Source organism: Diabrotica virgifera, chromosome 4 (assembly GCF_917563875.1).
Source record: "Diabrotica virgifera virgifera chromosome 4, PGI_DIABVI_V3a".
Classification (NCBI taxonomy): Eukaryota; Metazoa; Arthropoda; class Insecta; order Coleoptera; family Chrysomelidae; genus Diabrotica; species Diabrotica virgifera.
In genome coordinates this window covers 220,442,486-220,455,396 of record NC_065446.1, presented here as the reverse complement: position 1 = coordinate 220,455,396, position 12,911 = coordinate 220,442,486, and the positions used below count along the sequence as shown (strand labels likewise).

General features: G+C 32.0%; 1 protein-coding gene across 1 annotated transcript; it reads right to left on the bottom strand.

Annotated features, from left to right (window-relative positions):
- Positions 1-950: 950 nt before the first annotated feature.
- LOC114326399 (40S ribosomal protein S12) lies at positions 951-4,716 on the bottom strand. Its single transcript, XM_028274761.2, has 4 exons — positions 4,603-4,716; positions 4,440-4,469; positions 3,902-4,247; positions 951-1,050 (listed from the first exon to the last, which is right to left on the bottom strand). The coding sequence occupies exons 2-4, from the start codon at positions 4,454-4,456 to the stop codon at positions 988-990; spliced, it is 426 nt and encodes a 141-aa protein (XP_028130562.1). The 5' UTR covers positions 4,457-4,469; positions 4,603-4,716; the 3' UTR covers positions 951-987.
- Positions 4,717-12,911: the final 8,195 nt, after the last annotated feature.

Sequence of the window (12,911 nt, the reverse complement as noted above, 5' to 3'; positions counted from 1 at the left end):
AAAAACAGGGGCTGCTTCAATTATGCCAAAAATATTTTCGACAGGTACATAATATTTTATGGGATCAATTTCAGAAGCTAACTTTTTTATTTCGCCAACTTCAACAATTCTAAATCATTTTAGTCTTCGATTTTGTAATGGTGTTTTCTTGGCAGACAGTTCCGCATCTTGTACTTCGACCATTAATTTATTATATGCTTTTGGTCACAACGTTGTAGTGACTTTCTTTCTTCTCTGTCTCTTCCATTTGTAAAATCATTTTCAAAACATGTTATTTTCACGTTCTTATATCTCTGCTCTCTACATACTTGTCTCAATTTTAACTGGTATTTGCCAGTAATTCCAAATAAGCTACTTTGAACTGATATAAACTACTCTAAATGAAATCCTAGGGATTTCTAGTTTTAACTGAATGTAGGAGTCAAATCTAGTTTTGACTAGTTAAAACTAGAATTGTCTAAAGAGCATAGTTAAAACTAGTTTTTCCTAGTAAATTCGGGTTTTAACTGAAATCGGGTTTTAACGTAACATATATATTATATACGAGTAAAATTTGTGAATTATTTTGCTAAGAGCCACAAAAATGTAAGATAAAGTAAGCAATATTTATTATTGTTGTTCTGAAGCTATTTCCTTGTGGCATTTTTATGATTAATTATTTATATGGGAAATAAGCCACAATTAAAATTGTGGCTTATTTCCCATATAAATAATTAATATTTATTATATCCCAACATAATTTTAGAGGAGTACAACTCATCAGAATTTAAGTCAGCTATATGCTGTAAAACTTGCATAGAGAAGAGAGAAAGATATACATGTTGCAATTGATAAGAAATCTTTGTAAAATATAAACATAAATGGAAGAAAGTGACTTCACACGACAAATTAACAAAAGACTGTATTAAATTTAAAAGATTAGGACTTCTGTTGAATAAAAACAAAAGCAGTGAATTTTAAATTTTATTAAATAAAAAATGTGTAACATTACTTAGCATTCTTAAGATAATCCCTAAGAACATCTAGGGCTGGGGATTCTTCTCCATAGTCCTGAAAACAAAAATAAAAAACACCATTACACAGTTCAAGAGTTCAGTAATAGAATAATAAAAAAATAAAAATATCAGATGGCGATGATCAGCACAATATTTATTTGGGTAACCTCAGAAGAGGGAGCCGCCAGAAAATCATCATGATAGTTTTATCAGACTAGTTTTACCTAGATAAAATAAAGGATGTGGAATACATATTTTAGATTCTCACATGTCGGAAGGTTGGGATTCAGGTTGTCACTAGAATTTTGGTTCCAACATAAGAAGTTTTTTGATTTTAGGATCTTACAGCTTCTCATGTTTTTTTTTGTGATACAGTGTTGGTATTTTTCTTTCTATTATTGTCACCTTTAAATCCCATATTGTGGCAATATTGTACACATGCAGAATATTTTGTTTAGTGACCAAACAACTGGGATTCATTTTACCAAGTTGAATGAATTGTAGTTAGTTTAAAAATTGTTATCTTTGTAGTTTCCCAATTTTTACAACTTTTTGTCAAAAATAATGCAGATTCATAGTAATCTTCGCAAATGTAAACAGTTACCATATATTTTGCCAATATGTGCTTGTTTCCCTTTTAGTACAGCAACTTTCAGTTTTATTTTATCTATGAGACAAAGATCAGCCCTCAGGTTATTTAAATATATTTTTGTACTTATATTTATACTTATATTATAAAATCATACAGAAGTAAAAAACTTCATTTGTACAATGGTATAAAAAGTTTATTAAAAACTATTAAAAGTCATCCAAAAGGATCTGCAAAACGTTTTCGATCTAGATCAGATCATCTTCAGTGCGTTCTGCCTAGTACATGTAACTAGCAACCTTATGAAAATGGTGACATCGAGAAATATGGTTTACATTTTTAATCTATAATATTTATAGCAACTCCAAGTCGATGTTAGAGGATTAATTTATATGTTAGGAGTGCTCAAAGGGCAACATGGTTCCCTGCTCGATAAAAAATCGTGGTTCTTGCCAGTTCAATGGACTGTTCAGGTTGGTCTGTGTCCCGTATATATAGTATTTTGACCCGTAGAACACGAATTTTTTGGGTAAGAGTTGATCCGGACGTCGATAAGATTGTTATAAACAAAGAACTTGAGGAATTACATAGCAGCGATTTTTCGCAAAACAAAACATTTTTTTGTATTTTTTGGGTGCTTCTCAGCAAAAAATGGTCTTACAAGTTTTTTCGTAGGATGCATAGTTTTCGAGATAAACGCGGTTGAACTTTCAAAAAATCAAAGAAGTGCAATTTTTGAACCGGAATAACTTTTAATTAAAAAATAAAATAGCAATTCTGCTTACTGCATTTGAAAGTTCAAGTCAAATTACATCGGTTTTGATTATTTGCATTGCTAAAAATTAAGTTTTTATTTATCAAACAAAGCTATAAACACATAGTGTTTCCCCAGCCAAATGCATGAGTTTTAATGTACGTAATATACGTAGAAACTCTGCATGCACGCCTACTCGTTCGATTTCAAATTAGAAATGCATTGAAAACACCATTCAATCACTATGTGTTTACAGCTTTCTTTAACAATAAAAAAATTATTTTTTAGCAATGAAAATAATCAAAGTCGATAGAATTTGACTTGAACTTTCAAATGCAGTAAGCAGAACTGCTATTTTATTTTTCAATCAAAAGTTATTCGGGTTCAAAAATTGCAATTTTTCGATTTTTTAAAAGTTCAACCTCGTTTATGTCGAAAACTATGCATTCTACGAAAAAACTTGTAAAAACATTTTTTGCTTAGAATGACTCAAAATATACAAAAAAATGATTTGTTTTGCGAAAAATCGCTGTTATGTGATTCCTCAAGTTCTTTGTTTATAACAATCTTATCGACATCCGGATCGACTGTTACCCAAAAAATTCGTGTTCTACGGGTCAAAATACATAAAGAAAACTTGGGTAAGTCCATCTGAATTAAGGAGGCCGTCGTACCCCTACTGGCGACAGGACTATGCTGTTAATATTTAAATTCAACATAATAATTATGTAATCCCAAAAAACAACACATAATAATAGGTAACTTTGATTAAAATTGAGTTTAATATTTACTGAAAAACAAAAATGTATATTTGGCAACATTGAACATGATCAGAATATGGTATATTGTGCATAAACGCGCGCTGGACTTCTTTTCCAAACAATTAATTTTTTGCCATTTTACAATATTGTTTATTTTTGTATAATTTAATGCGAAAATCATGAATGGTAGGTATTTATAATTTGTTTAGGTATGTTATAATAACTAAAGCTATTTCGTACTTTGATAGCATTTTAACCTGGTTAATTTTCAATTTTCTAAATTTTTTAATGGTTTTAAACTTTTCTATACTTTTTGTATGTTCCGTAATAAAAAAAACGAAAATTTTGCCTTTTTTTCAATTTTTAGGCTAAGTCTAAAAAAAATACGCATTTTTAGGGATCCTTACTAATGTAAACATTTACCAAAAACACTTAAAAACAACTAAGGTGGTTTTTTGGGACTGGAATGGATTAATAATATTTCAGTTAATTTGAATGGGGAAAATTGCTTTGACATGCGAGCAAGGTTACGGAATGAATTACCCTCGTATGTCGAGGTACCACTGTATAATATTAATATACAGGGATTAACGATATTCGACAGATGCTTGAAACAAATGACTAAATGAAAAGCCCTATTCTTTCATTTTTCCGACTATATTATGACTTTTAAAGCAGTAAACACAAGTCTATAAATATCTCTAAACATACCAAAATTGTTAAGGGTTAATCATTAAGAAATATGAATATAACAATAGTATTAAGGATCACAAGCTTCAACATAAATAAGATCTAAACTTACCCTAATGACTACACAGGAACAGCCAACGACCTTTCGTGCTTTACCAGTGTTATCAATTTTGCATAACCCTGACCACTCGCCTAATTTTTTGTTATTGTCTACCTTAATAAGAGGAATTTGATGTTCTGAGCATAAAGCTGAGACTAGTTTCTTATACATAGGCTCGTCACAGTTTTCAGCGAGCACACAAAGTACGGCTTGTCTTTTATCCAAAGCTTTAGCAGCCTCATGCAAACCATGAACGACTCCATCGTGAATAAGGGCTGTTTTCAAGACCTCTTGGAGTGCTTGATTTACGTCCATGGGCCCACCAGATTGTACTTGTGGGGCTGGGGGTGCATCATCACTGAAACAGAAAAAAACATGCTTTTAGTTTTAACTAATTTAAAATTCATGTAAACATTGTTTTTTAGATTAATCAGAAGGCGGATATCAGCATAATTTTTATATTTGGGTAACCTCAGAAGAGGGAGCCGCCGAAATTCATCATAATGAAAACTTTTGTTGTTTTTTAAAGTAAGGTTAGTTTAATACTCACACTTCGTTATCAGACATTTTGGTTGTTTGGCTGAAAAAGGAAAAAATAAAAATGAAAATAGATCCATTTTACTGAATTTTATAATTTCAATAACGTTAATATTTTGGATGGCTAAGATTTATTTAGATGTTTGTAGAAAAATAAAATGCCGAAAAACACGTACCTTCCTACTGAAGTTTTCAAAGAAAAGAATTGGCGTTTGACAGTGTTGATGACATTCGGTAGATAGAACACAGAACGACAGAACTTTAAATTCACAAAATCTTAGTCGATATGTCATTCCAGTTGTCAAATATAATATTAACTGTGTGTTTGTGTTAAGGCGGCGCCAGACATGGGGTATTTGACAAATACTGAACAAGTGCTCGCTATTTGCCTATTAGTGTGGAGGAGTTGCTTGCTATTTGGCATTGACCAATTTTAGTACTTGTCGAATATTTGTCGTGTTCCCGTACGTTGTCGGTCTTTTCAACACTTCAAAGTAAACAAATATTCGCCGTTTGAATATTTTTGTTCTCATTTACATATTCGTGCAAGTATAAGCAAGGTTTTAATGTTGGTTTGAAGTTTATATTTAATTTAATTTATTTAATTGTTTATTAAAGTACTTTAGTTATTGCTACATAATGTAAAAAATACTGAAAGTAGTAAATAGAGAGTAGACCAATGAAAGTATTTTGCAATTTTTGGATGTACAGTAGAGCGTCGATAATCCGAACTAATTATTGGTATAGGGGTAGTTCGGATTATCAAATTCTTCGGATTATCGAACATATATGTTCAAAATACATACAAGCTCATAAACATAGTACATATGTACATACGTTTTAGTTACAAGGAATAAAACACCTGCATAATAAACAAATATATTGTATTTATTTCTGCATAAACAAAACAAAAATGCGCGGTCATACTTTGCCCATTATCATACCAAATCCAAAAATTCGCTCCGCGATCATATTTTTTAATTTTATAGTTTTTTTGCGTTCGGATTAGCGAACGTTCGGATTACCAGGGTTCGGATTATCGACGCTCTACTGTATATGAAAATGAACCTATAATATGGAATACGAATATTTTAAATCATAAAAATCTAAATGATGTTTACGATGCATGAAAACGAATACACGTTAAGATCGGTGAGAAATACACGATAAGCGAGTTAAAAAAGAAAAAGGAATCATTAATGGCATCATTTAGAGCTCGTTCGCAAGAAGCAAAACAAAGCTTAAAAAATGGTTTGATCAAGTGACACCATCCACCATCTTCTCAATTCTTGGCTTTTTTCTGTTATTTAATAATAAACTTATTCCACCATGACAAAAGCGGCTAAATTTATAAGAGGCTCTGTATCACTATAACCGTTATGTACCTACCTTTTTTGTCCGTTTAGAATATATTTGTTGTTCCCACAGTGATTCGATACACAAAAAATCTCGAATATGTGGTGCAATAAGGTGCTTGCCGTTTAACGACGCTGTGTCTAGGTACACGCTAACGTGTACGCAAATAAAAAAGTTATGTACACGCGAATTAAACTTCATCAAGCCAGTGACGTCATTATTTAGCGTGCGCAGTGACTTTATATTTTGGTACACGCTATTTTGATATGTTTGTGTTTGTTGTTTGTTTGATAGAAAATATTTTTATTAGGGGAAGGGGAAGGGAAGCAAAACTATTCAGATGTTTCAAATTTAATTGTAATAAAACAATATGTATATAAAGGTATATATTCAGGTTGGCAAAATAAATATAAGTTAACATGATATATATGTTATATATTTAGTAGTTAAGATCTAAGGCTACTAATATCTACCTTAGTTACTAATGTTTTTATGTTTCTAGATTAATATAATGTTGTCACTGTCATAAAATATAATTGAATAAATACTGTTAACATGTCCATTTCTTGTATATAAAATTGGCGACGAGATTAGTAGAATGGACATTAAAAAGCTAAAAAAAGTACGAGCCTGTTTACGAGGCACTCTGACAAAAACTGAAAACTGTTTACATGAACGAGAAATCACAAACGAAGAAATTGAATCCAGATTACATACGTTAGACGAAACCATAAAGAAATTTCAAAATATACAATATGATATCGAACAAGAAATTGAAGACGCAGATATAGAACAAGAAACACAAGAAAGATTTGAATTTGAAGAAAAATATACAGTGGTAAAGACCAAACTCCTAATTTTGCGAAAGAAAAATGGATCAAACGACCAAGATGTTTTATGTACTACGAAAATTCAAAACATAGACCATAAGATACAATTACCAAAAGTTAATTTTCAACCATTACAAGAAACAGAAACAATTAATAACTTTACAAGGAGATTGACGGTATTTTTCCTATTAAATAACATCACAGATGAGCAAAGTAAAATTTACTTTCTATTATCTACGATCTCTCCACAACTTTATGATACTTTACATAATCTTTGTTCTCCGGAGGATCCATTAAATAAAAGCTTTGAAGAATTAATTAAACTACTTGATGACTTTATTGATCCTAAACCTAGTTTGTGGGCTCAACAACATAAATTTGTTACACATTTACAACGACAAAATGAAACTGTGGCAACATACGCTGCAGAACTCAAGAAACTTGCTTCTAACTGTGAATTTAAATGCCAGAATTGTTGTAAGTCCACAATAGATGGATTTTTATCGTTACAGTTTATCAGAGGATTGCATGACAGCGAAATTCGAATAAAAATTCTGCAAGACAGAGAAATACACACATTCTCAAAATTAGTTCAGATAGCTACATCAATTGAAATGGGAAAAATAGAAAACAATAAAAGGTTTGTTCCAACATGAACTTTTGGACGGTCCAGAAACCGTCACGAAACTACTTGTACCGTTTGTTGTGCGCATGTTCGTAATTGTATCGCCCAGTTATCGTCCCATGACGGTAATCATATATTTGTCATTTTTGTTGGTGCCAGCTTGTGTGCTTTTAGTCGATCAAAGGCTCAAAAACTTTAAAGAATTAAATCCTAGTGCGCAAGTCAGTCCAACCAGCACATTATGCATTTGCCCGATTACTGAAATGATCATCACGAAACCGTCACCGAAAGATCACAATTCTTGTTGGAACAGTGGGAAGGACGATCCGATGACGATCATATTTTTGTTGGAACGGATTTTGTTTATTGCGCAGAAGCGTTACCGTTTCGTGACGGTTCTCGGTCGTGTTGGAACAAACCTAAAATATCTGCAGACATATGTAATGAAATTGAAAAGGTGAACAAATTATCGACATCTGTAAAAAACCCTCAAAGATCATGTACTTACAAGAAAAAACATGATAATATAACATTAAAAGACTTAAGGGGAAAATGTTTCAGATGTGGACAACCAGATCATAGGTCCAACGAATGTTGGGCCATTAAAAGAACTTGCCACAAATGTCAAATAGAGGGACACCTAGCAAACGTTTGTTTAAAAAGAAACAATGCACTCCAGATTAATGATTGTACCAGTAATACAAGTGAAGAATCTATCGGCGAAATAAACCTTGTTAAGGATGAACGATCTGAAAAATATACAATTACAATCAGTATTGAAAATAGGCCAGTTACTATGGAATTTGATACAGGGGCTACACTATCTCTTATATCACTAAAATTGTACAAACAACTGAACATTCCAAAGAAAATTTTTAAAACAGACTTAATATTAAGAACTTACAAAGGAGAAGTAATCAAACCTACTGGAGTTGCTTATGTTAAATGTAACTACAAGAACCAAACCTTCTTCAGCAAATTATACATTATAGCTATAAGGACGTTGATCCTTTATGCGGACGTAACTGGATGAAAGAAATAAATATTGAATTGGCAGATGTACGAAGACTACAAACTGTTGAAATACCCAAATTAGACCAACTTCTTGAAGAATTTGCAACATCAGTATTTAGATCAGACCTAGGAAAAATACCAAATTTTAAAGCTCGTTTGAACTTACAGGAAAATACACAACCAATTTTCATTAAGTCTAGAAGAATTCCATACGCTCTAAAATCGAAAGTAGAAGCAGAAATAGAACGGCTAAGTTCTGAAGGTATTATAACAAAAATCGACCATAGTAATTGGGGTACACCTATTGTACCTATTGTTAAACCTAATGGGAGTATCAGACTATGTGCCGATTACAAAATAACTTTAAATAGAGTTATTAAAGACGAAAAATACCCGATACCTATCATAGAAGATATTTTTGCCAAAATGAATGGGGGTAAATTATTTTGCACATTAGATAACAAGCTTACCTTAATATGGAGATGGACGAAGACAGCGCCCTAATACAAACTTTAAGCACTCATATGGGAACATACAAAGTAAACAGACTGATGTTTGGTGTAAAAGTGGCTCCCAGTTTATGGCAAAGATTCATGGATAATTTACTTAAAGGTTTAGAAGGCGTACAATGTTTTTTTTGATGATATAATAATTCAAGGATCAACAGAAGACCAGCTATTACTAAGATTAAGAGAGGTACTTACCAAGTTAAAAGAAAATAACCTACGGGTGAATAAAGAAAAATGCCAATTTTTTAAAAAGAACATAAACTATTTAGGACATAAAATTGATAAAGATGGGCTCCATAAGAACAAAGACAAAATTAAAGCTATAATAGGTATGGAACGGCCTTCTAATATAAACGAATTGCGAACTTTTCTGGGTATGGCTAATTACTACAACAAATTTATTGCTAATCTTGCGTCTATATCAAATCCTCTAAATCAACTCTTGAAGAAAGATAACAAGTTTACCTGGACTGTGAAATGCGAAGAAAGTTTTAACAGAATTAAAACGGAAATTGCAAGTGAAAACGTATTAACACATTTCGACCCGAGAAAACCTCTAATCATAGCCACGGATGCTTCACCAACAGGACTTGGAGCAGTCCTTTCACACATAGTTGAAGACGGCTCAGAAAGACCGATAGCTTTTGCGTCAAGAACCTTAACCAATGCCGAAAAGAATTACAGTCAGATTGATAAGGAAGCGACTGCGATATACTGGGGTATAAATAAATTTTTTCATTTTTGCTATGGGCGAAAATTTACTCTGATTACTGACCACAAACCGTTAACATCAATCTTTCATCCCCACCATAATCTACCAGAACTGAGTACAATGAGACTTTTTCATTATGCTCATTTTTTATCTGGATTTGATTATGATATACAGTACAGAACAAGCACAAAAAATGCTAACGCAGACTTCTTGTCGCGGTTTCCTGTTGAGAACACAAATACATATGAAGTAGATCAACATGGCTTATACCAAATACAACAAATTCAGATATTAGAAATTAGCCCAGATATAATCGCTAAGGAGACAGAAAATGATATCGAATTACAGAAAATAATTAAAGCACTAAGAACAGGTCAATCTCTGAAACAATATGGATACAACGACAATGAATTTACTTTACAAGATGACTGTATTTTAAGAGGAACAAGGGTTGAAACAACTAGCACGCAGTCATGTCTACTGGAAAAATATTGATAAAGATATTGAAGAAAAAGTGAAATCATGTAGATCATGCCGTTTAGAACAAAATGAACCAGCAAAGACACATTTACATCACTGGGAAGAGCCCACAGGTCCCTGGCAAAGAATCCATATTGACTTCGCTGGACCAATTTCTGGTTCTCAACTATTCATTGTGGTAGATGCATATACAAAATGGGTGGAAATTATATCTACAAAGGTAACAACTAGCTCGTGGTGTATACAAACGCTAAGACAAATATTTGCCACGTTCGGAAATCCATATGTGCTGGTATCTGACAACGGCCGACAATTTGTTTCAGCCGAATTTAACAAATTTCTATCCAATTACGGTATCACCCATAGAACTATTGCTCCATATCACCCAGCAACGAACGGTCAAGCAGAACGATTTGTACAAACTATAAAAAGGACCTTGCGCAGCTTAGCGGGGGAGAGCAATAGCTTAACTGATAAACTACTTAAAGTACGAACACGTTTACGTCGTACACCAGGTGTTAACGGTTTCACCCCGTATGAGCTTATGTTCGGACGAGAAATTAGAACGGATCTTCATGCAATGTTAAGAAAACCTTGCAAACGCACAACTTCCTTTCCATCAGACAGGCCTACACCTGGTAGGGAATTTGCCTTGGGAGACAGAGTTCAGGCTAGAAAGTACTGCAGTGATCAACGATGGGTATTTGGAAAGGTAATCAGACGCATAGGTTACTTACATTATGAAATACGAACAGATGATGGTCTACTTTGGAAACGTCACTTAGATCAGCTGCTGCCAGCACCTCTAGTCTTGTAGTTGGGAATTGGGGCGGAGGACTGTTATATATTTAGTAGTTAAGATCTAAGGCTACTAATATCTACCTTAGTTACTAATGTTTTTATGTTTCTAGATTAAGGTCCGCTTGCCACTATGCTAAATTTAGTACTGAAATTAGTACTAAAAATATTGTATCTACAAATTAGATGCGCGCGCCGATTTAGTACTAAAAATTAAAACATGTTCTAATTTCTTGTACTAAAATTGACACAATATTAAAAAGTGAGGATATATTGTATATTACTTTGGTTTTGTTTATACATAATAGAAGTGTATCGTTTTTTTTTTCTTAATTGCTAGGATCATTGTAATTACAGCTGCTGCACATAATTTCAGCTTTCGCTTCCTGTTATTGTTCGCATTCATTATTTGCCTCTTTAGCTCTTTATTTTGTTTACTCAAAAATAGGATTAGAAAGGTTTAAAATACTTCTTCAACATCAATATTATCAATATAAAATTAGTAGAGCGCATGCCTACATGCTGATTATAATTCGGATAGTTGCAAACACAAACTGACATTTTTCATACTAAATCGACTCGCGCAACTAACCAATATTTTTAGTACTGAAATCAGTACTGAAATTAGTATAATGGCAAACGGGTCTTATATAATGTTGTCACTGTCATAAAATATAATTGAATAAATACTGTTAACATGTCCATTTCTTGTATATAAAAATATACAAAATACTGCTAAAATAATTTTTATACATGTTAATAATTATACCAGTTTATATTGGTGTTTATTTTTGCTGTGGTGTTTATTTTTATTTATACAGGGAGTTGAACTTGTTACGATTTTCATAGAAAATTGGTTATAACTTGATAAATACCCGGTATAACATAATAAACTTTTATATTTTTGTGATATAAAAGCTAAGAAGATTTCGAACATAAAATAAAATCTAGGGTGTTCCATTTAAAAAAACATAAGTTTGGTCTGCCACTATTTTATCGAATGCCCTGTAACATTCTAACTAATTTTAGTAATTTTGTAATATGAAGCTCAAAGTTTGTTAAAATTTTTGTTACTAACTTTTATTGCTACTGAGCTTTATCACACTAATCAATCGCCCCATATATTTTATCTTATTACTTCTGCTACCCTAAATCACGAATTTTTGTCTCATTTCTTTTTCATACTGTTTTAAAACAGAATGTTGTTAAACTCATTAAAAGAACTAAATAATTGTCCATAGTCGATAGTCAATTAAAAAAAACACTAAACAAGTAAAAATAAGGAAACTCTTTACAAATCAATATTAAAGTGTAAACATAATGCGATTAGACAAATTCTAACCACACTCTGACACTCGTGATACAACGGCCGGTTTCACAAGTCGAAGTTAACTTGTGGTTAAGAGATAACCAAAAGTTACCCCGAAATATGTGTTTCACAATATCAGGTCAACGGCGAAGTTGTGGTTAACCGACAGAATTTTTAACCAGAGCTTGGAGTGATGGTTAAGCTTTTAACCAGAGGTTATCCTAACCTAATTTCGTTTTATTGACAGGACAGAGTGTATACACGTAAATTATTAATTACAGATATGAATTTATATGATGTACTTAAATGCGTTTAGCATTTCAGCGGCCAATAATTGTTCGATTTTTAAATGATTTGCTTCCTGGGGTAATTATTAATAAGTACATACTATAGTCTCTTGCTTGCTAGGTACATGTTTTTATATTAACAATTTAATTTTAACAATATTGGCGAAAGACCTTAAAACAAATATTATTCTTAAACAAAACTTAAAATGTATAATGTGCATGTAATATACAGTATGTGTACTTTAGTTGGCTACGTATGGGAAGCATTTTTAATATTAATTTTACGAAAAAAAGATACTTCAAGAAAGTTTTGCATAGTAATTTTTATGGTCCAAAATCTAAGATGCAACCATCATGTATCAAATTTTATTAATCCCATAGGAGCTATGTTAAAATATATGATTATGCAAATCAACCACAAGTCTGACTGAATACCACACATATACACACATTTATTTTTCCTTAATCTGCAAAATAAACTCCACAACTAAATATAAAATCCTTAAAAAATATATACAACAAATTAATAGTCATAAAAAATATAACAATTTATTGAATATATCCT

Excerpts from the sequence above, each read along its gene's own strand:
- LOC114326399 (XM_028274761.2), bottom strand. Across the intron at positions 1,051-3,901 it reads GTTCCTGTGTAGTCATTAGG|GACTATGGAGAAGAATCCCC; the intron begins GTAAGTTTAGAT and ends TTTTGTTTTCAG.